The sequence below is a fragment of the Bison bison genome, unplaced genomic scaffold, assembly GCF_000754665.1.
Source record: "Bison bison bison isolate TAMUID 2011002044 unplaced genomic scaffold, Bison_UMD1.0 scf7180017864524, whole genome shotgun sequence".
NCBI classification, from domain to species: domain Eukaryota; kingdom Metazoa; phylum Chordata; class Mammalia; order Artiodactyla; family Bovidae; genus Bison; species Bison bison.
In genome coordinates, this window is record NW_011495075.1 from 1178337 (window position 1) to 1201717 (window position 23381).

At 50.5% G+C, this 23381-nt stretch overlaps 1 protein-coding gene across 1 annotated transcript; it reads right to left on the reverse strand.

The window, feature by feature from the left end:
• Positions 1-1453: 1453 nt before the first annotated feature.
• Positions 1454-22774, reverse strand: KLHL12 (kelch-like family member 12). Its single transcript, XM_010831068.1, is given in 11 exon segments — positions 1454-2756; positions 3082-3275; positions 3907-4005; positions 4313-4471; positions 4893-5088; positions 5859-5965; positions 12426-12540; positions 13452-13601; positions 17779-17996; positions 18980-19133; positions 22541-22774. Coding segments are annotated over 11 exon segments (1713 nt in total). The 5' UTR covers positions 22736-22774; the 3' UTR covers positions 1454-2630.
• Positions 22775-23381: the final 607 nt, after the last annotated feature.

Below are 23381 nucleotides of genomic sequence, written 5' to 3' on the forward strand. Positions count from 1 at the left end.
AGGCGCGGGCCTTCCGGGCCGGGCGGCTGGGGTCGGCGTGGCTTTGTGACAGGTGTATCCTGGGGCGTGACGGGGCGCTGCTCGGGCTCATCTAGGCGCTGGGCCTCCCTCACACCGGGTGGAAGCTGGGCCAGTCCGGATGTGCGCTTCGTCTCGAGAGCGGCGGGGACGTCCCGATCTCAGAGCAAATCTCAGCCGCAGTAGCGTGCGCACGACACCTGCTCTCTGGGGCGGAGACCGGTGCCTGGAAGCTGCAGATGCTGCTCTCTGCTCGGGTCGCACTGACCGCTCACTGCGAGGCAAGACTCGGTGTTGAAGCGCTTCCCTATGGGGGTACGGTCGGAAGGGCTACCTTCCGGGGCTCGGGATCCAGGCATGGCCTGCAGCCACTGCTCTGGGTCGTTCCAGTTTCGCATTCTCCCCGTTTAGTCTTAAGACGTCTAGCTTACTGGCTGTAGTGTGGCGGGCGCGGTCTTCCCGAGGTGGCAAGGGAAGCGGAATAGAAAGGGGAGCCAAGTCATGTGAGGAATGTCTCGTCTACCCAACCACCCTGGTAGGCATGTTTTTCTTCTTCTCTTTGTCCTTCATTAAGTCAACCTTTGCTAAGCAATTATAGAATATACTACAATATTCTACAATTATAGAATATGAGCATACTATGATGATAGGCAGTCTGTACTGGAGAACACAGTCTGAACAGGAAGCCAGACACAAACCCAAGGACATTTGATAAAGACAATCCACGGAACAAAGTAAATTGGAAGCACCAGTTAGGAGTAATTCTATCTGGGGAGTCAGAGAAAGCTTTACCTAGATGACACTCTTCTCAGAACTATTTGGGAAATTGGTCTGAAACTCAAAAGTCACCAGTGAAGATAGCCTAGGGCCATCGGCTCTTGGTCCCCACTCTTCTGCCTCCCCTCTTCCTCCCTGAGAGAATGAGTCACAAGTGTCACAACTTGGTTTAATCAGCAGCACAATCCATCTGCTAGGGAAAGGCTGGCAGGCCTCTTTCCTGAACCTCTTTGGCTCCCCCTTGCCTCTGCTCTGGAAATATCAGGGTTTTTGCAGTTTTGTGAGCCTTCTGCATAGCTATTTGTGTCACGTGGCACAAAACCCAAGGAAATGGGAAAAGGACTGGGGCAACTAAAACCCTAAAATTCAAGCGGGTAAAAAACTACCCCAAGATTGCCTCCGCTTTGTTCCCTGTGGTTTCCAAGTCATGTCCAAGTGTGAGGGGAGGCCATGAATATGCCATTCAGATAACCTCGTGCTGATGAGTCTCCGGAGACCTCTGAGCTGTCTAACAGAGACACAGCAGAGTTAGTGGCAAACACACAAGGGAACGGGTCGAAGAGACAAGACCTACAGCAGGTCCCTATGCCTTGTCCCCCAAAATGTCTGGAAGATGGTGCTGGTTTGCCACAAACACAGGCATTTGAGACCATTGTTTTTTTTTTTTTTTTTTTAATATTTTCTTAAAAAAATACAAACAAAATGAACTTTAGGTCAATACAACTCAGGGAAAGAGGAAAAAAAGGAATTTCAGAACAAAGGGAAAGTGCATCCTTGTTTAGGTGACCATGTTGTCCCCACACTCCCAATTCTCCGAGCAGGAAGGTCACTGCACAGCACAGGGGAGCCTTGGAAGGAGTTCAGAAGGACAGGCGGACTGAAACTAGCAAATGGATTTCGGTTGTCATTGACTATTCCGTCCTGGGATGAGCAAGATCCAGGTTAAAGGGAGGGAAGGGGTGTTCTAATAAGAAAAGACAACATGTACAAAACACAGCAGTAAAAACGACTCCTTAGCACAAGTGTGCCCTCACAAGAACGAGGGGAGTCATCCGGTGGCTGCCATCCCCGCTCCTCCCCTCCCCCTAAACAGTACGGGCGGCAACAGCGGAGAAAGCAGTCCTTGATTCAGCAGAAAGCCTTCCTGGGATACAGGCGCGGCGGCAGGCAGGGCAATGGTGAAGTCACAGGAACTTCGGTCTGGGACACTTTTCCTGCACTGCTGCTCAGCTAACACGTGCTGGCTCTGCTGCTCTGTGTCTAGGGCCCCCTCAGCCTTCCACGTGTTGCAGGTTCCCTCACACCCCACCGCATCCAGCTCCCGTCCTGCACTGGACACCCAGTTCCCCAACTCCTGAGGCCCCCGAGGTTTTGACAGAGCTCTTTCCTCGTTTTCCTCCAGAGCTGAACTGTGTTGCCCCTGTTACCTGTAGACTAGGAAAGAGATTTATTCTTGGAAAAGCAAGAGAGTTGGTACCCTTCCAACCATCGAGGCTGGATACTGCCCACACCTTGGAGTTCATATTCACCTTAATTCTTCACAGCACACGAGGCACAACTTAAAGGTATATTCTCTGGAGCGCACACTAAGTTAAAGGTGAGGAACAAGTGCCCCCGCGGCCAGGAAGAGAGGAGTCTGGCCGATCATACCCACGCAGGGTGCGGCCTCCGCCCTCGAGTCTGCGGCTCACCCTCCTCGGGGACACCCCCAACGCCAGGGCGTGTCAAATAATCTTAATCAGAGCGGCGGCACTGAGCCTGTAATCCCCTCCCCACACTGAGACAGACATTCTGGAAAGGACCCTTGGTTCTCTGCAAACTGTCTCTTCGCCCAGTCACTTCTCTCGGAGAACACACACGCCGGCGTCGCAGCGCTGAGTTCCCATGGAGGTCACGACCTCCCAGCTGTCGATGATGGGGTCGTAGCACTCAATGCTGCTCAGCAGGGAGTTCCCGTGTAGCTGAGGGGAAAGGGCGAGCAGTGAGGGAGAAAAGGCGCACCTCCACCGGCCCCGCCCACAGCCCCTCCCCGCAAAGCCCCGCCCACCGCCCCGCCCCCCAGGCCTCGCCCACGACCAGTCTCAATAGGCTCCGCCCCGCCCTCTCCCCACAAGGTCCCACCCCACAAAGCCCCGGCCCACAGCCCCGCCCCACAAATGCCCCCGCCCAGGCCCCTCCCACATGGCCCCACATTAAGATTGCCATGGGGCCCTCTCTCTGCGGAACCAAACCCTGTCTCCACCACACACGTGCATGAGATCACACGGCCCTGGATGCCAGATTTACCCCTCACCCTGCAATTGCATAAAGTCTCCCCCGAAGCACCGTGGCCCCGACGTAGCACCGCGGGGTGGTCATGCTCGTGACTGTTGTCCAGGAGTCGGTGCGAATGTTGTAGGCTTCCACAGATGAAAGGTGGGCTGTACCATCGAATCCCCCCACCACATAAATATGGTCATTCAGCAGGGCTACCCCTGCACCTGGGGAGGAAAGGGCACAGCAGATGAAGGCTGCTGAGCTGAGGATCTGAATCCTAGAAACAAAACCCTGACTGACGGCTGGGTGAGCCCCGGAGTGGCCGAGGGCCAGACAGCCTGGAGGATCTAGTCCAGCACAGCCACCCACCTGCAACCCTCTTTGCCTGGCCGTCATCTTGCTTTCACTAACTCGGAGCCCAACCCTTGTCATGAGAAAAGGAGTGAAAAAAGAGGAAAAGAGAGGAGAGGGGTTGTGATGGGTCTGGAGCATCTGGTACCCGGAGGCTGGGCTCTCTGTTCCTCTACCCCAGCCTGAGGGCTCAGGAAGACCCCCTTGACTCCTGCACGTGCACACTCCCTCAGGCAGCCCGTGTCACTGCACAGAGCTGGGCTGGAGGCTAGGATGCAGGGAGGGACTCAGGCGCAAAAAGATAAGGCAAGGAGGCTTTGCTCTCACACTAACCCAGTGAGAGTCTGGGCTGTGTCTCATGCCGCTGTATTTAGGGGACACAGGCACTGAGGAGAATGGCCCTGACCCACGCTTCCTAGGTCGCCAGTAAGACAGGCCTGCAGCCCCCTGCCCAGGCAATGCCTGACAGCTCCGCCTCCTGCCCCGGGACCTGCCTGGTCTTACCAGAGCGCTTGGTGGCCATTGGTGTGACATTAGCCCAGTGTCCTGTATGGGGGTCATACTTCTCAACTGAGTTTAAGATATTCAAGCCGTCATATCCTCCTGAAAGACAGAACGGGAACCATTCCAGAAAGAATGGTCAGTCCTGATGTTCACTCCCGGCCTGCCTTTCTCAAGGGCCTCACTGATGCTCTTAGTTCCAGCTCTCCCTCAAGGGCTCCAGAGAGAAATCTGACAGCACCGTCTTCTGCTCTCACGGAAAGGAGAATCCCAGTGAGTGAAAACTATATTGGGACAGACCAGGCTTTTAGGGGGAGGAAGTCTATGAGCCAATTCTGGTGAAAGGGACCCCACGCCGAGGCCGCTGCCCTCAGTCGCCCCGCCCCCGCCCTGCCCAGACCCCGCACACCTAGACAGTAGATGACCCCGCTGGCCACCACGAGGCCGGCACCTTCCCTGGCCGTCTGCATGTCGCCCAGCATGCTCCACTGGTCAATGTTCGGGTCATAGCGCTCCATACTGGTGTGGCGCCTGCTTCCATCAAAGCCCCCAGAGACATAGATCATATCTGCTCAGGATGAAGGAGTCACAGGCCGTTAGAGACTGAGAGGTTTCTAACGACTCCTCTACAAATCTCCCACAACTCTTCCAAATGCCTGGAGCCAAAAACAACTTTTTTTTTAAGGGATAAATCAATTAAGTCTTTCTTAAAGAGGACAGCACAGTTAAGACACGTGAGAACAGAGTAAGATGGAATCTTCAGAAACACTCCCTAGATGGGAATTTGCAAAATTACCACTGGTGCCAGCTGCCTCTCAGCGCGCCGGGACCTGAGTTACCAGCCCCAACGCCACCACTGAGACGCCTGGGAGTGTCTGAAAGCAGAAAGGCGTGACTGACCCCGCCAGCAGCCTCCGCACTTCACAGAGAGGTGTGAACCCCGACCCAGCCACCCCGAAATGCACACGTTGCCCTGTGCACCAGCCTACCTCCCAGGGTGGTGGCTCCAGCCAGGCCGCGCCGGACATTCATCGGCGCCACTGAATACCAGACCCCATCCTCGTCTGCCGTGTAGTCCAGACACTCCACGGAGCTGAGGCGGGAGCGGCCGTCGTAGCCGCCGATCACGTAGATCCGGTCGTGGAGGGACACCGAGGCCACGTAGCGTCTCTTCCGGGTGATGCTCTAGGGTCGGGGGAGAAGAGGCGCCTTTGCCACTTCAGCCAGGCAGGTCTCAGGCCCCATCTATGTGGTCCTTCCTGGGTTTCCCTCCGCACCTTGCTGCTTCACCTGCGGCCGTGAAGCCCTCTGAGCAGCGGTTTATCTGCTGCCTGCCCACTGGACGAAAGCCTCTTGCTCACTGATGCTCTTACCAATGAGTGCCTTCTGTACGTCTATCTCTAAGGCTTCCAGAGGATCTACCGTCCTTCCCTTATCCAGTATCCGATTCCTTCCCGCTCCATAAGCACTGCGCTAAAGACCAACATCCTTCCGTGAAGCAGGAAGAGACTAGTGCACTGCTCCCTAAGAGCAAGGACCCAACGACCTGGAAGGTCATGAGAAATGACCAAAAGACCCCCACGTCTCTGTTACTGCGCTGAAGCAGAAACCCCGAAGGAGACACAGACCCTGGGTCCCACAGACACCAGCTCAGTCCAGGACAGTTGAGCACCGTGCTCAGGTTAACAGGGCAGGGGCAGGCACCCTGCGAACCACTCGGGCGGCCCGGGGAAGGCATGGGAATGGCGGCGGGCCAGCCAAGTGTAACTGCACACAGGGCTGAAGGTACTCCTGAAGCTGAGTCAGTCAACAACCGACTACTGTAACTGCCTGTTGTCAGGACGCGCTGCTGTGACCAGGCCTCTCCACTCTGAGGACTGGGCTAGTTACCACCCGGAGTTAGGGAATGCGGACATTTAAGCTCCTTCCCTGGGCCTGGTTCCATCACAACTTACTGGCAAAAAGCTCCACTCCTGCGTCTTGGGGTCGTACTTCTCCACCACATCGATGGGAGACTGCTGGCTTCCGAAGCCGCCGACCACCAGAAGCACTTCGTTGGCTCCTGAGGACAAGCGAGGAGAGAGGCCGTTTTCCCGCGCTGCCGGCTGACTGCCCACAAGGACGGGGCAGTGCAGACAGCACTAGGGCGCCTTGCCCCGCGCGGCCAGGAGGAGCCGTCCGAGACGGGAGGCCTCCACAGAGCTGCCCAGCAGCAAACTGCTGCTTCCTGAGAACCCGAATCTCTTCGACGTGAGTTTCCATTAAAGCCCAGAAGGCATGCTTGAACACGCCGTGCGTGCTCAGTCGCCTCGGGTTCTTCGTGACCCCGTGACTGCAGCCCATGAGGCTCCTCTGTGCATGGGAGAAGCCTGAGCACACCCTACGCCTCATCAACCCATCTATACGGTTCCAGCTGAGCCCACAACAGGCTCTAAGGGTAGGCTGGAGGAGCTCCCTGCCTCTCTCACCCTGTAAAATTCAAAACAGGAATTCTTTGTGATGGCAAAGAATGTTCTCCTAACCTTGGCTCCCAAAATTTGAGAGATGTGGCTTAGGAACCAAATAATAAATTTAAAAATCTTTTCCATGACCTTAATTTTTCCAAATTAGCCAACTCCATGACCACATGTCCTGTTAATTCAACAAAACTGCCAGGTAACCGACCATAAGGCTAGACTTTTAAAGGGAGTCTTTTTCTCTACTATCTTACCAAATGAGGCATTTTGATAGCTTCTGTGTCTTCCCCTTTCCCCTAGGGACTTCTCTGGATAATATTCCAATAATATTTCTTTTGAGAAAACTCCCTGTGTAGCTGCTCTACTGTAGAGAAGTTAGCTGGGGCATTTCAGGACATTCAGGAGAGCATTTAGCTGACCTGGACTGGAAAGACCAAGCGGAGTACCTTTAAACTGACAGGAAACACAGACAAGCCCCCAGGGAAGTCACGGCTGCCACGACCGGCAGGGGAACGACACAAACCGCTCAGCAGGAAGCGTGCCACCATCGCCTGTGGAGAGCCTGTGCCACAAAACTGAAGCTCAATCTTAAATTTTATCAAGACTGATCAAGTCTAGTTTAACCACCAGTTTACAGGAGACACGGGGAACAGAAAACGTGTTAAATAAGACTGCTGGGATGTAGCCAATAAAATCTAGATCATGGGAAATTCAACAAATAAACTGCAAAGGAAAACCAAAGCAGGAGTGAAAAGCCTGTGGATTTTAGAGAGACTAGAGAGAGCTATGAACCCAGTGCAACATGTGAGCCTTGTCTGGATCCTGACTGGAGCAGCTGAAGTGTTCAAAAACAAAGAAAAGTAAATTACGGGAAAACTGCGGAAATGTGAACATGTACTTAAATCTGACGAAGGTAAATAATCGGTTGTATGTTTCATCTTTCAGAGACACACACAAAAGCATAATATAATATGGATGGAATTTTATCCTGTCTGGGATTTGCTTCAGAATACATAGGCTACAGGTCAGTAACTGTTGAAACTGGGTGACAGGTATGGGGGAATTCTTTGATTATTCTGCTTTTATATATGTTTTCTGTTTTCCTTAATAACCCACACAAAAGCCACGGATTTTAACCTCCTCTTATGAGAGGGCACCTCTCTGTGTACTTGCCAAGTAAAGTAGGTAGGCCCTACTCCAAGGTGAGCAGTCACTTCCTTTTCACAAACAAAGCATTTGAACACAGGGTCCTTTCGCAAGACACTGATTTTATGTTTAAGCTCCTCCAACTGGGGGGCCAGGGTTTTCCTTGGCAGTGCTTTCTCCCATTTACGCCCTTCTCCCCCCAGCAATTCTCTCCTTCTGACGTGCGCATGGGTGGGAAGGCCATGACGACCCCGGAGGGGCAGCTGAGCGAAAACACCCACAGCTGAGGGGTTTCCTATGCTTCACACAGCAAAGCAAACTCCACCACAGAGTAAAGCAAACTCCACCACACGGTAAAGCAAACTCCATTGAGTCAAGCTGTGATGTGCACACCCAGAGGACCAGCTGACTGGCAGGAAGGCTTTTGGTGCAGGCTCCGGCTGGCCCCGGCTCACAGAGGACAGGGTGAGCGTGGGGTCGCTCGGCAGCTCAGGACTCTGAGCACCCGGGCGCCAAGACCACCGGCCCCCGAGCCTCTCTGCCCATTACCGTCCCTGAAAGAGCCTCCGTGCTGGAAGCCTGTCTGCCAAGTGAGTGAACTGATTCACTTCCCACTGCAGCTGGAGTTCATGTCAGTGCCAACAGAGCTTTTGATAAGGGTAAGAAGGCCAGTGTTTTAACACTGAAAACGTAATTTTAGGCAATACTGATGTCTGTTTAGCCTGTGTAGCTTTTTCTATCACAAAGATGATTTCCTTTTAAAAAGTTTAAAAAGCAAGAGCAGGTATGACTGTCGCCCTTACTTGCATATGACCCGCCCTTTGGTTAAAAAGATAAAAAAGTTTTACGTCTTGTGATTATAAAACATGTAATATATAAAGCACATTTTCACTGTTAAAAAGCTTGAAAATAAAAGCATTATGAAAAAACTTTATCTGTAATTCCACAAAGACCCCAAAACATAAGACTGTCTCCTTCCAGTTCTGTTTCTGAATGTCTACACAGCAGAAGTGGGACACATCACAGCACAGCCTGTTTCCATTTCATTTTCTCAAGATATTAACAAAAGCCTTTATGATTTAATATTTTAGGCATTTCAGGAGCTGCTAATTGGATTATAAATAATCACATAGAATCCTGTGATAAACGTCCATGAATATGAGACATTTCCCCGTTTAACATGGAAATGAGAGCACTGCCTCGTGAAGAACGTGAACCTTAAAGAATCTTTTGATCTATAAGACAGGTGAGACAAACTACATTCCCACCAACACTTAAAGGTGCCAATCCATTCTACTTTCTGTAGCACTGCATTTTTTCTCTGATACTTCGATAGGCAAGAAATTTTATTTATTGTATTATTTATCACTAATAAGACTTTATTAGCAGTTAGGCTGAACTTCTCCCCTTATATTTAACAGGCCTCCCTGGCTGTGAACCATACACTCAAGTCTCTAGTGTTTTTGTCTTATGTGCTTTTTTTTTTTTTTAGTTCTTTACAAAGTACTTTAACCCTTTGCTGTGGCTGTAGTGAATTTATTTTCCTAGCTGACCATTACAATGTGGTACATGATTTTTATTTGGTCAAAAACACTGGCCTTTTCAATTTCTTCTATTGCATTGTGCCTGGAAGTCTTCCTCCCTCAGAACAATTCCCAAGGGTCTCACTGTCTTTGGACCCTGAACTGGGACCATTATTCCAGCAGTCTGCCTACTGTGAAGGAGAACTGGGGAAACGGCTGAGCAGAAGGAAGCCTGTTAGTTCTCTGCCAACCAATGGGGGCCTGTCAAGCTGGACTTCTACGTTTACGAGGAGGAAAACGTGTCTAAGACACATGACGAGAACTGTGTGTGCAGGCACACTGCTGACACCGAGGCCTCCCAGCAGTGCCTGGTCACCGCTGTTTTTGGGGGAACGCCCATGCCCTGGGGTGCGTTGCTGGAGGGAAGAGCAGACAGGCGGCAGGAACGCCAAGGACACGTTCAGGACCTGCATTTCCACCTGCACAGGAAAGGAGCCAGTGACAAGGCAGGAGCTGCAATTTGCATTACACCTCTGGTGAGAGTAAGAGGTAAGGGTAGTAAGGAAAACAGAACCCCACGTGTAGGATGGGGCATGCTACGCTCACTCCTGTGCATTTCACTGCCCTGTGCTGTGTGCAGAAGGGCCATCGTCCTGGTAACTGGCTCAGCAGCCTCCCGAAGGGGCCGGCAGAGCACAGGACGGCTGGCACGGTTCATGCTAAGGTGGAAACACAGAGATGCTAAATTAAGAACCCAGCTGGGAATATTTTCATTATTTCCTTCCTAGGACTTCTGAAAAAAGGACCTCAGCACCATGCGGGCGTGCAGAATCACATTCTTACCCCTCCAGGGCAGGACAACAAGCAAGTTCTTTAAGCCACAGAGGTTTTCTGCTGCCTGTTCAAACAAGGTCAGGAACTGACCTCTAAACCACCTCTGGGCTGGTTCACACGGAGTGTCACTGTAGCGCCACTTAACGAGCAATTATGAACTGGCTGGGGCGCTTTTGGCTCTACAAAAAGGAAACATATCTTCTGTATTGGAAAGAACTCTAGTGACTGACTTAACTCCTCTGACGTGCAGCTGGTGGTAATCCAGAGGCGCTGAAGGACTTGTCCGGGTTCAGACAGTGAGTTACTAGAGTAAGTGACGGAGTTGGGAGCAGGAACCAAAGCAAGGAGAATGTCCTGTCTCCGAGCGCCAGGTTCCTGGCACCACCTCACTGGCTCAGCTGGTATTTAGAGAATACTTATTTGTTATTTTCTGTGTAACCACAAGCGTATGGTAATAACACAGAGGTATGGAAACAAAGCCTTAGTAGTTAATATCCCCCTGCGCTCTCACTTTATTAAGAGGTTAGTGCTTATCCTGTATACACACCCTTTTCTGTGCTCAGGTACACACACACACCCGGAAGTCTTGCTGCTTCCTCTCCCCTACTCAGTGTACACAATTAAGTCCGTGAATCTGACTCAACGCCTTTTAAGTTTCCTGACGTCACATGGTACAGCCATGCTAGAATTCAACCAGCCCCTCCCCTTTACTTGGCGTGCAGGTTGTACTCACTCTCTTTCTCCATATCAGCAATTTGCGTAAACATTCTTATGTCTGTGTCTGCACTCTTACGTGCTTGCGTCTATACTGCACACTCCTTCACAGGACACTCCCGAGGTGGGACACAGGCTGTGCACCTCGCCCAGACCTCCGGGTGAAGCACCTTTCGGGCGCCCAGCATTCCCTCTCACAGGGTGCTCTGGGCGCTGCCTGTTTGCTCCTGTGCCCCGTTCTACGAGGTCACTGCTCCCCCGCTCTACGAGGTCACTGCTCTTTTTCTTGTTGCCACGCAGGGTTCTTTTTATAGTAGAAATACTAACCTTTTGTCGTATGTATCGAGTGTATTTTCTCCCAGTCCACCAGTCCATGTCTTTGCCTTTTGCCATCAATTAAAAAAAACAAAAAGAACAAACCTGATGCAGTCAAGTAACCATGAAGGGCTCTAAGTTTTCCTATTTTAGTTAAAAGGGGACAGAGGGAAGGGAGGCTGCTGTCTCATGGATACAGAGCGTTAGTTCTGCAAGATGAAAACGGTTCTGGACGTGGGAGCTGTATGACGGTATTTAACACTGAAATGTATCCAAGATGGAAAGACGGTGAATTTTACGTTGTGTGTATTTATCAAAATAGAAAAAAAGGCCACCCAGAATACAGATATTTTCCTATAATTTCTTCTAATATTCTCATGATTTTTCACTCAGTCCTTCAATCTTTTTCAAAAATTTTCTTTTTATATTTTTTCCATGTATCTCATGCTGATTATAAATCTCTGTATACAACATGAGACACAAGCCACATTTTGTCATCTCCCAGGGATCAACAGAACGGCATCCCTTTAAAAACAAAACAACAAAAAGCAGCATCTCTGCGTGGTGGAATCACAGATGACTCGTTTACTTTTTTGCTTCTCTTTGTTTCTAAAATTTCTATAGACCTATTAATTCTGCCATTAGAATGAGATAAATCACTCTACTTATATCTATGAATGAAAGGCTTAATTATCAATTAACACCCAGCACGCATGAGGCCACAGTCAGATAAGAGTAAAAACAGGAAATAATAACAACAAAACACCACCTCATGTACACAGAGTAATTTATAAGCTGCCAAACGCTTAGGCTCCTGGGACAGCGAGCGGGAATCGAGGGCACACGTGAGCACAGACCGCGCACCAGGTGGAGCACCAGGCATCTTCCACGCACGGTCTCATCTGGCCTCCTCGTTTCAGAGGCCGAGGCGTCAGCTCAGGCCAGTGGAGGCCAGCCAGCGGCTGCCGGGACCTGAGCCCAGGCCTGTCCACTGAGGTGACAGCCTCCGGAGGCGGCACGCACTCCCTTTCACAGCAACCTGCAAGGCTGGAGCTGTGAGGACCCTTGTTTCACAGATGCGGCGATGGACCCAGAGGGGTTAAGTTTCCTGCCAAAGTTCACACCCCCGGTGAGTGGTAATCGCGGGTGAGCACCGCCGTCTGGCTCGGCTCCGGGCCCTCACCCGCTGCACAGCACCGCCTCCGACCTCCCGGACCCCTGCCTCACCCACAAGGCTTCCTCCTCGCCTCCTCTCCACCCAGAGGAGGGAGGCGCAGGGCCGCAGATGGTTCACTGACTGCACAGCATCTGAGAGAGCTCTAACCCACAGGCCCCCAATACGCTGAAATACAGCTGGGACTTACACTGCCTAACACTTGACATTTGTAAAGTGCTTTCCCCCCGTATCTCCTCTTACCCTCCCAACAGCCACATGAACTAGAAGGGACGATGCCCTTGGTTTCTAGGAACTCAAGGTCAGGGTGGCAGAGGGCCTTGCTCCAGATGGCACAGCGAACACGAGACGCCAGCTTACCCAGCCGCGCCCGCGTCCGGGGCCCCTGCATCTGAGTGCGCAGCTCAGGTCTCAGGTGAAACTTCTTGGCTTCGTCAACGAGGTCCCTGCACTGCAAGCTGCAGCGGATGAAAGGCTGCAACAGCGGGAGGAGAGTGAGCGCGGGGGCCTCAGCAGGGCTGCCGGCAGGGCTGAGGCCGTGGGCTTCCGGAAATGAGTTTAAAAAGGTTTGTTTTGAATAGACGTCACATGGTTCAAAGGTAGGTGAGGGTACGTGAATGGACCATAGGAAGAAGTTACACAAACGAGACCGAGTTTGAGAGATGACACTAAGCAGCTGGCAAGCCCCCTGATGCCAATGACTGGAGAGGCGTGTCTGTGATGAACTTTCAGAGACGGGCTGGGCCAGCCTCACCCACGCTTTACAGACTGGTGGTCTCCAGGGTGGTCCCGGTGGCTCCTGGAGAAAGTCAGGAAACGCCCCACAGGGAACTGAGGCTGAAGAAATGCTTGTAAACAAACACGACAGGAGCCAAGCTGATGTGAAACATCACACTGCTTTCAAGCTGACCTTTCCAGAGTCAAAAATAGAGAGACTTGACAAGGGAAGTGTCTTTTCCAAAGCAATTTGAAACAAATTTTTTTATTTTGCTCTTTTTTGCCTTGCATTTTTTAAAATTTATTTTTAATTGAAAGATAACTGCTTTACATGAATCAGTCATAGGTTTACCTATGTCCCCTCTCATGGAACAAATTTTTTTTGGAATAATTTTTTAAATGGAGAAAGGGACAAAACTTATCATCCAGTACTGCTATGCAAAATAATGAGGGGCTTGCAAAACAAAAAGACAACAAAGAGCAAAATTAAATGAAGCCACAGATTCTCGTTTCTGCTGGGAGCCCGACTTGCCCGGTGACCGCCTGCAGACCCTGCACTGTGCACGTCCCGGGCAGACCGGGACAGGCTCCGGGGGTGCTTTGCCTCTAGGGGAACCAGTTCTGGGTGCAGGACGTGAAGCTGCAGAGACGCCCGTCCTGGCGACTCACCTCAGTGTCTATGACGTCTGTGATGTAGCGAGGGGTCAGCAGGGGCATCCGGACATACTGCAGCAGGTCCGGCAAGGACCCCTCCCGCTCCTTCTTGGCGTGCTTCACCCAGCTGATCACAGCCTCGAAGACCGGCTCTTCAGAATCCACCTGCAGGCGCGGGACACGTTGTGGGGGAGCTCTGGAGCCATCTTCCGTTCCCCTCCCCCCAGTCACTCCCATCTCCCAGAAAGAGCCAGGCTCTTGGGGAAACAATCGTTTCAGACACAACTTGCTAAGATCATGAGAAGAGTTATAGTCAGATTGGGTGAAAAACATCTAAGAGAGAGGGTACTTAATAGACCATCAGTCACAAATCAGCTTTTAATTCAGAATTTTCTCCATTCCTAAATTTTTTCCGGTCATTTCTGAAACTTTAGTAGGCAAAAGGGGAAGCTGCTGCTCTATTCAAAGCTGGCTCTCAGGACACATTTATTCACAGTGCTGTTTAAGGACGTCCAGCCTTGCTCCCCAACTCCTCAGCCAGGCCTGCGAGCAGGAACTTCCCTTCAAACAACGCAAGGAACGCGGAGTCTGCAAAGCATCATCAATGAGCACCTGAGCGACCACGCTGCACAGTGCCGTGCGATCTGAGACGATACATAGAATTAATCTTTTGGGGGACTGAGGTCTGAGCTACATGTGACAGGCGGGATATGAAACCTTGTCCCTGGACGAGCACTCGGTACAGTGAGCACCGGGACTCACAAGACCGACACCCGAGGACCAGGCCCCGGAGTCTGCCTGTCCTGAGGTCCTCTCAGAGTGTGACAGCGCCCAGAGAGAGGAGCCTTTCTGGGGACTTCTCCCAAGAACTGAAAGGACAGAAAATGCTTCCGAACGTTCATTCATTTGATGGATTTACCTAACACCTACTAAGTGCCAGGAACTGTTCTGGAGGGACAAATCAGACATGAACCTTCCTCTTAAAGTGGGGAGATAACTTAAGTCAGAAAAACAAACAATCCCACTTTGTTATTACGTATCAAACGGGAAAAGTCCAGGGGCTGGAGACAGACTGACTTGAACTTGAGATTTCTTTACGCAGACTGGCGGGACAGGGAAGGCCTTCCTCTAGGAGCCGTAGGTTTCCACCTGGCGGAGGGGCAGCAGTTAGCCTTGGCAGATAGGAAGCACCTGCAGAAGCCCTACAACCACACTGTCCAAAACCGCAGGCACGAGCCCCGCGTGCTCTGGCGTCTACATCAATTCACGCGGAGCTAAAACGAAACATCCCGCTTTAGGAATCCCTGGCAGTCCAGTGGTTGGGACGGCGCTTCAGCTGCCGGGAGCTGGTTCGATCCCTGGTCTGGGAACTGGGATCCTGCAAGCCACGCGGTGCAGCTAGGGAAAACAAACTCAGCTTCTCAGTCCCACGGGCCGCACTTTACAAGTGCTCAAGGCCGCCAGTGCTTGGGGTCAGTGAACTGGCCAGCACGGACACAGGGCCTTCCGATTTTCACAGAACGTTCTACTGGACAGCCTGGGAAACGACAGAGCCTGGTGTGGCGGGATGAGCGAGGGAGGCGACGGAAAAGGTCAAGCTGGAGAAGCAAACCCTGACCCAGAAGACTGGATTTTTCTCCAAACCGTGAAAAGGCGTCTAGCAGGTAAGTGACGGGACCACACTGATGTTTCGTAAAGTTACTCTGACGACCACGGAGGATGGTTGAGAAGGGCTGCGTGTTGGGAGCCCAGACGGGGCTACCCTGGGCCCAACAGGCAGAAGGCGGCGAGGCGGAGACAATGGCAGAGCTGACAGGCTTCGCACACTGAGCGTACAGGGGCTCAGGCGAGCCCAGGCTGCCGAGGGACCAGGCGCAGGGGAGGGTGCAGAAGAGTGGCTGTGAGTTTTTAAATGAACTTCGGCTTTGGCAAGGATGACGGGCTCAGAGCTCTGAACAGCTGAGTGCTGGACTCTGACACGTTCTAGGTTTCAATGAAATACATCCATTGAAAATGGGGTTTTTCCGTCATAAGCAGAGATCCTTGACCTTAGTAAAGACGGAGTAAACAAGCATTGCAGAGAAACAGCTAAACCGAGAGAACCCCCAACATTAATGCTTCACTACAGAGAAAATTTCTCTGCAATAAGTTTTCACAGAGAATTCTTTTATGACATTAGAACAGCCCTACGTACTGAGTACAACTATTTTCGGCATTTTATGGGAGAGGAATCTGAAGATGAGTGGTTAGGAACACTTGCCCCACAGCCACTCCAGAGCGACTCTGAAGCCCGTGCTGCTTTACGCACGTGACACCCGCCCCGCTGCCTCAGGTGCTATTGTTTTACGTGGCGCAGAGGCGGCGTTAGTTAGCAACACGGTCAGACATCTGGCCTGTGCTTCTGGCTGGCACATGAAAGAGAAAAAAATGTCATTTGCTGAAAAAAGCAAAGACCATTCTTGCCAGATACTTGAGGAAGATGGTACAGAAGAGTTAGTCCTGGCTTCTGAAGAGGCTAGCTCCCTGCCCTCCCCGCTCCAGCCAGCTTTATTCACAGTCTCCACTGCTCTCGAACGAAGGCTCCCTGATCCGGTCACGCAGAAACAAACTAGGGGCAGCCAGCTCCCTGCCCCATGGTCGCCAGAACGGTCGGGAGGCGAGGGCGGCCGAGTCCTGCCCCTTGAGCCATGTGTGGGTGATGACTCATCTCGGAAACTGGAGATGGTTCTGAGAATTAATAACACTTTAAAATGCCAAGAATGGTACCGTGAGAATGGAAACCCCAGGGTACGAGGCTTTTGGTCCATCTTGTCCATAACCGGATCCCCAGCCCAGAACTGCTCTGGGCACACAGGAAGAACTCAATAAATACTTGATAAATGAACCAGGAGTTGGTTACTTTGTGATTGTTCACAGTGAAGCTTACGTCTGCGGGGCCCCTTCTACCACCAGTCTGGCGTCCCGTGCGAGGACCCAGCTCCCCCGAGTCCCACAGGTGAGCACAGGCGAGAACAGGTCACAGACACTCGGCCCCAAAGCCCTTGCAGGAGCAGCGTCCTAGGCAGACGTGAAGCACACGTGAACCGGGTCAGAAACAAGGGTGTGGACGTGCCCCAGTCAAACTCCCTCAGAAAAGTCACCTGGCAGAGGCACCAACACAAAGCTGGGTGAACGCTGACAGGAGATATACTGAAGACTTGCTGTTACATGAAAATCCTAGTTTTAACAAAGTAAATCAGCTTACTGAATATGCGTACTAAATATATTACAGACTTTCTTTAAGTAACAAATTCCTTTTCTAGCATTTAGAGGATCAAACTTTCCTTCCAATATATTAATACCTCTTGTTTATACTGAGGTGCCATGAACTTCTGGGATCCAGTCATCTACAGTCATTTTTCATTGTTATCTGAGGACAGTGAGAGAGAGAGAGAGGAAGTCTCAGCTTCCCTAGAGGATCCTCCCTGAGGATCGCCGTCTCCTCAGTGGGGGAAGCAAAGCCCCCAGAAGGACTCCTCCCCGAGAACGAGGCTCTGCTGGGTGCTTCCAGAAGCTAACGGAAGAGCTGGGCCGCCAAGGTGGCTGCCGGCCTCAGCAACACGATGGCCCTGCTGCGCACACTCGGGGTGCCGTCTAGGTACACACCTACACCAGCCCCCAAGCTCCCCGCTGCGGGGTGGCGTCCCTGGACACGGGGCGCAGGCTGGCGGGACGCCACCGCCGCCCAACTCGGCCAGCAGAGCCCGCCACGCCCAGAGGTGCAGACCACTGCGTCCTGCTTGCGGCCTCCAGCCTTCTGTCCGGTCCTCCTGAGCCACCTCCTCTGCCATCTCATCTAGACCCAGAAGCTTCCTCTCCTTTCTTCTTCCTTACTCTGAACAGGCTCGTGATTCTCCCGACACTCTGTCAGCACTTGCATCTTTTCGTTTGTCTCCACTACAACACTGTGAATCCCCTGAAAACAAGACTGTGCCTTGCTCTCTCTCAGCTCCCCAGCACCCAGGGCACGGGAGACATTCTCAGCGCATGTTTCAAAACAAGTTGAAGGGGTAACAAGAGACGTATCCTAAAAAATCTACTTAACTTCCCATTTCTGCTTATTCCATACTGTTTAATAGTGACTCTTAACCACTGGGACCACAGATTTCATTGAGGAAGAAGTGAACTCCCTCCCATAAACATGCAAATACATTTGGCATATAACTTCAGGGACACGTGCTCAAACCTTAGCACTAATGTGGACACCTGACCAAAAGCCCTGCTATAGAAGCATAGTAGCTCCATCTTGCCTTTTGGTCTTTGGCCCAGTCCTGAAGAGAGCGGATGCCAAGCAGGTAGGTACCTGAATCTCATCGCACTTGATGAGCTTTTCCACCTCTCCTTGGCTGAGAAGAATGAACTCTTCATGCTGCACCACTTCAGGAAAATGCTTCTGGCTAAAAACCTCAGCTGCTTGCATCAGGTCAACACAGTTGTGAGTCTCAGCAAAGTCCCGGATGCCCAGGCAGTTGGAAGGGTCCAGCTGGCTTTCCAAGAACTCACAGCAGGCTTGCTTCACGCCTAGACAGACACAGACAGGGGTCCTGAGGACACTTGGTGGGGGACAGGCCTCAGTCCCTGGGTCACAACCTCTCCGAGTGGGATCAGAGGGACCCTGGCTCAATGCCTAAGAATCAGTTTAGAAATGTCATTCTTTGGGAATGCAAATCCTGTTTCTGTCTTACGTGCTCTGCAGCCTTCAGCAAGGCCTTTATAAATGTGTGCTGCAGCCTTAAAGCAAGTGCAGGAACTGTGTTTACAGACACCGCCACAGTTATAGACACGCCTGTAAAACTCCTGGGCGCCATGCTACAGAACCAACTGTCACTGAGCACAACGCACCTAATCCCTCCTCCACACAAGGACTTACTGAAAGACGCCAAAGAAGGACAGACAGGAGGGGCTGGTAACACTCTCCCAATTCTCTAACTGAAAAGCTCCGAGTGTAGCATTCATTCAGAGCTGGGCACTAATGCAAAGGCCTCGCACTCCTTCGGTCGTGTTCTAAAGGCTAAAGCTAACAGAAGCAGATCCGGAGGTCAGTGCAGGTCGGCACCTGAAGGGGCACCATCGCCAGTGCTGTGAAAACCTTCCACTTTCACTTCTGTGGGTCAACTTCAATGTTTAATAGATCATTTTTATGGTTCAGAAGGTTAAAGGGCCCCTGTGAGTGGTCCCCCAGCCACCTCACCCACCCGGGCACCTGCTGTAGCACCCCTCCATGGAGGCCATGACTTGTAACTGTGTCTCATGCCCCCCACAGGACGGCTGTGCACACAGACGGAAGGAAAGGCCTCTACTAGCCCCTCCTGCATGTTTTTACAAACAGAAAGCATGTGCTCTCTTTACTAAAGAGCCAGAGACGAACACCTGGAGGCTCCTCTACACTGCGACAAAACCTCAGCTTCTCAGCCATGGGCATTAGCCCCGAGGCCCATGGTGCCCCCACTCCCACGACCTGGAACGCCGCGGGCCGCTGTGGGCACACGCCTCCACAGCCATACCTTTCAGCTGGAGCAGGCAGGCTGCGGGCAGCAGCTCCTGGACATTCTCCACAGTCACGTGCACGGTCTCCGTGTACACAAAGTCCAGCAGGATTTCCATGGTCGAGGCGGTTAAACCCTGAATATCTACATACGGTTTCCCCTTCTCTGAGAGCTGAAAGTGAAAAGGGCATGCGATCATGGCGGTTGCAATTACACGAGGTTAAGGCAGAGGCTCGCATCCGAGCACGTGAAGGGATCTAACAATATTAACTGCATACACGTCTTTAACAAAAAAAGGCCGTCTATTTTGATTTGTGCAAAGGAAATACAGCATATATTTGCAGCCTTTCAAATGGGGGAGCTATGTGCAACCCAAGAGCACACAGAGGTGACACCTTCTGAGAATATCAATTTTACTTGTGAATAATTTAATATGCTGCTCTCGTATTAAAACAAACGCAGACATGGAATACAACCAAAAGTTCCATGAGCATGCCACTAGCGTCCATGGGCTTTTCAGATGAAACATGAACTTCGCTGAGTTCCAGCTGCAGACCTTCCAGAATGAGCCAGCACCGCCCACCTGTCCTGAGACTGCACGCTGGCCACCTTGAGGGCGTTCCACTGTAGCACTGAAGACAGCTGGATTGTTTGATACTTCCTCCAATACTGGGTTGATTCTCTCTGGGGATTACTGAATTACTGGTAGTACATTCAGTCTAGACTATATCCTTGGGGCTATGAGTATAGTTGAGGCCAAATAAGCATAGAAAATGGTTTGTCTACGGTGGAAATCTTCAGCTTTACAGGACAGTAACTATCTGAAAACTGGTTACCTTATGAAAGTTTTACTAGATCTTAGTTTAGGAATTTCAACTACTTACAAAACTCCAGTGCACGTCCATTATAAACTAAACATCTTTATCAACTCTGATTCCTTCTCAGTCCAGAGTAATAATCAAAAAGCATTCTCTAACAAAGCCAAGAATAAAATAAATCCCCCAAACCAAAAAATGTCACCAATACATTATTTTGGAAAAACATTTACTAACTGTAAGTATTTACGAACAGAAATATATAAGCACGTTCACGTTAGGAGTTTCTTAGTCAGTAACCTGTGTCCCATTAGCCAAATGGTTTAAATAGGAAAATGAGTTTACTATCTAAGAACTTGCAGCAACTGCAGTATTTCACATTAATACTCGCTTTACAATTTTGCAGAGTGCCTCTCACTTATTATTTCGTCTGATGGTCACAGCAGCCTGGTAAGGCTATTAGGTCTGATGTCACGGCCATTTAACACACAAAGGGTCTGAGCTTCAGAGATACAGCACGACTTAACCTAGGTCTTCACTATTAATAACAAGCGACAGATTGAAGCCAGGCCTCCTGCCTCACCCTGTGCTATTTCAGTGGCACCGCATTTATGGAGAAATTTAGAGCTGGAAGAGAATGAAGACACCACCAAGTTTAATCATTCTGTTCTACAGACAACCTAGTGAGGTCAGATGGTCGTTAGGGTTCACACAGAATTTCTAAGAGAACCGAACCTAAAATCCAGGTCTCTGGACCCTTCTGTTTAAATCATTTAGTGTTAAAAACAAATTCAAGGGTATAGAGACCAGTCTGGAGATTCTTAAAAGACTAGAAATAAGAGTCCCACATGATTCAGAAACACTGCTCCTGAGCATATTTCCAGAAAAGACGAAACCTTTAATCTGAAAACACACATGCACTCCAGTGTTCACAGCAGCACTGCTTAGAATAGCCAAGACAGGAAGCAGCCTAAACGCCCATCAGCGGGTGAGTGAAGAAGACGCGGTATATGTGTGGGGGACGCACACACACACAAGGGGAACATTATTCAGTCATAAAGAGTCATAAAAATAATGCCATCTGCAGCAACATGGAAGGACCTAGAGGTTACCACACTTAATACTAAGTTAGGTAAGTCAGACAGAGTGAGACAGATGAGGGACAAAGTGAAATTAAGAGGAACGAAATTCCAATTCCACAATAAATGAGTCCCAGGGATGAAACGCACAGGGTGGGGAGTCAGTCGGTAATACTGAAATAACTCTGAAGAGCGACAGACGGTAACTAGACTTGTGATCATCTTATGTTGTATCGGATTACCACGCTGTGACCTCAAACGCAGTACTGCAGGTCAATTACACTTCAGTTGAGAAAGACGCGAACCATTCACCATTCTCTTGCCTGATGTCAGTTTTTAAAGGAAGACTACAAAATCCTGGTGAGAAAAAAATGAAAAGGGAGTTCTTTTTCAGATGTGCAGAGAAAGAGTGAAGCCAGGACGCACACCGTGTGACGAGTCCTCCGTGTTTCCTGCTGGCAGCCGGGTGACACTGTCCTGGCCCAGTTGAACACCAGCGCTCTGGTGCTCACCGGCAGACACTGTGGGGGGCAGTACAGGACCGCATCTGCAAGGGCACCTCACACACGGTCCACTGGGGCAAATGTCAGGCTTCCACATTCTCCCTGCCAGCCACGGGCTGAGCACCGGCTCAGCATCACATACGACTCTGGCTTTATGATGCAAACATCAAAGTTAGAATCAACTTAAGTTTCTGGAGAAGGGAATGGCAAACCAAGTTAACTTAGGATTAAATCCTCTCTACCACTCACAAGCTGTAAGGCATTTCGTACCTGAGACCTTACTTCCTCACGTGTAGAGTGAGATGGTAGCAGCCGCCCCTGGGGTGAGTGGGACAGGCAATCGTCTAACACAGCATCTGGCCCCAGCCGGCGACTGTCGTCATCACGACATGATCACCATGACGAGGTATGTCAGGCTTACGTACAAGTACTGGTAGATGACATAATCGAGACAATTTATTTAAAATAAAAAATCAGACTTGCAGTCCTGGAAGCTGAGAGCGCTGTCCTCTGCTAGCTCTCCGCATCCCTCGTGGCTCAGCAGCTCCTCCACACGCTGGGTGTCTTGCCAGGCAACCACTGCGGCAGCCTGTTTCCTAACACTGTGCGAGCACCACCTTTTTTCTTGCCAGGCCAGCCTGTCCCTAATTCCCTGGTTAAGGGCTTGTGCTCCCAAGTTGGCATCTTTCTGGCGATGTTTCGTGTGCCCACACAGCCAGGCACCAGTCCTCTGCCACCCACCTGTGGCTGCACTAACGCTCCCCTGGGAGAAGGAAGAAGACTGCTCTTCCTCTTTGCTTCCCTCCTCCCTCTTCCCCTGTACTCTTTAAAATGTTAAACTTTAGAAGAAAGAAAATAGGAAAACGAATAAAACACTGGTAAGGAAAACCCAGTAGCTGACACCTGTGTTTGCTACACGTTGGACGTTGCTCTAAGCACGTCACGTGTAAGTTTCTCAGGTAATTGTCACAATAACCACGAGAATGTGTCCTACTGCTATTCCTCATTCTGAAATGAGAAAACTAACGTGCAAATGGCAGATGGTATCCACAGTCTGCCGCTGAACACCAGACTACAGAGATTCACAATTATATAGAACTTCCACTGTCTCATCCGTGAAATGAGATGCCTACAAGGTGATGTGTGTGGGCTCCACTTGTGAGGAGATGGTTCGCCACGTACCTCACTGGTGAACATGGCGCAGAAGTAATCACTGCAGGCAGCCAGCACGATCCGGTGGGCGGGAAAGTCCTTCTGCTCCACTCTCAGCGTCACATCACAGAGGGTGTTGCTCTTCCTGAGGGAGTTCATGGAGTTGAGGATGGATTTAGCATGAGTATTTGTCATTATGTCTTTGGGAGCCATAATGCCTCTCATCAAGCAATATGGAGAGAGAATGAAAAGAATCCTTGGATTCTGTAAGTACAAGAAACAAAACCAATGAGCATATATGAAAGCCTGGGGACACTAAACATATTCAGTTAGCTTTACAAATGAAGGCGGCGCCATCAGACTCAAACATCCACAAGCAGAGCACACTCCCTTCCTGGCATTACCAACACAAGCCAGCCACTAATCCCCCTGAGCAAATCTCATCTCTCCTCCCTCTGAATTCCCCTTGTCATGGAGTGCCCAAACCACCTGACAGGATTGTCAACACTCTGCTGTAAGTAGAAAGAAACTACTCCTTTCTCACCTATCTTCACAAGGCTGCTCTCTCTCATGGTAAAAATCAGAAGATACAATTTCTTAAAGGCGTGATGTCACTATTTTTAATACCTAAAGGAAATTAAGTAGCTGAATATTTATAGAGGGTGGGGACCCAGTTTTATATATGTATTTTCTCTCCTAGCAAGTGTATAATAAATGTTCATTAACAGAATGCAAGAAAGGAACTGTGCCTTCAACGTAGAGCAAAAGGCCAGTATCAGTGACAATAAACTTTTTCTAAAGAAACACCCAATTATTTATGATGACTTCCAACTATATTTGGATTTCTTCTTAAAATGAAACTTCAAACGAG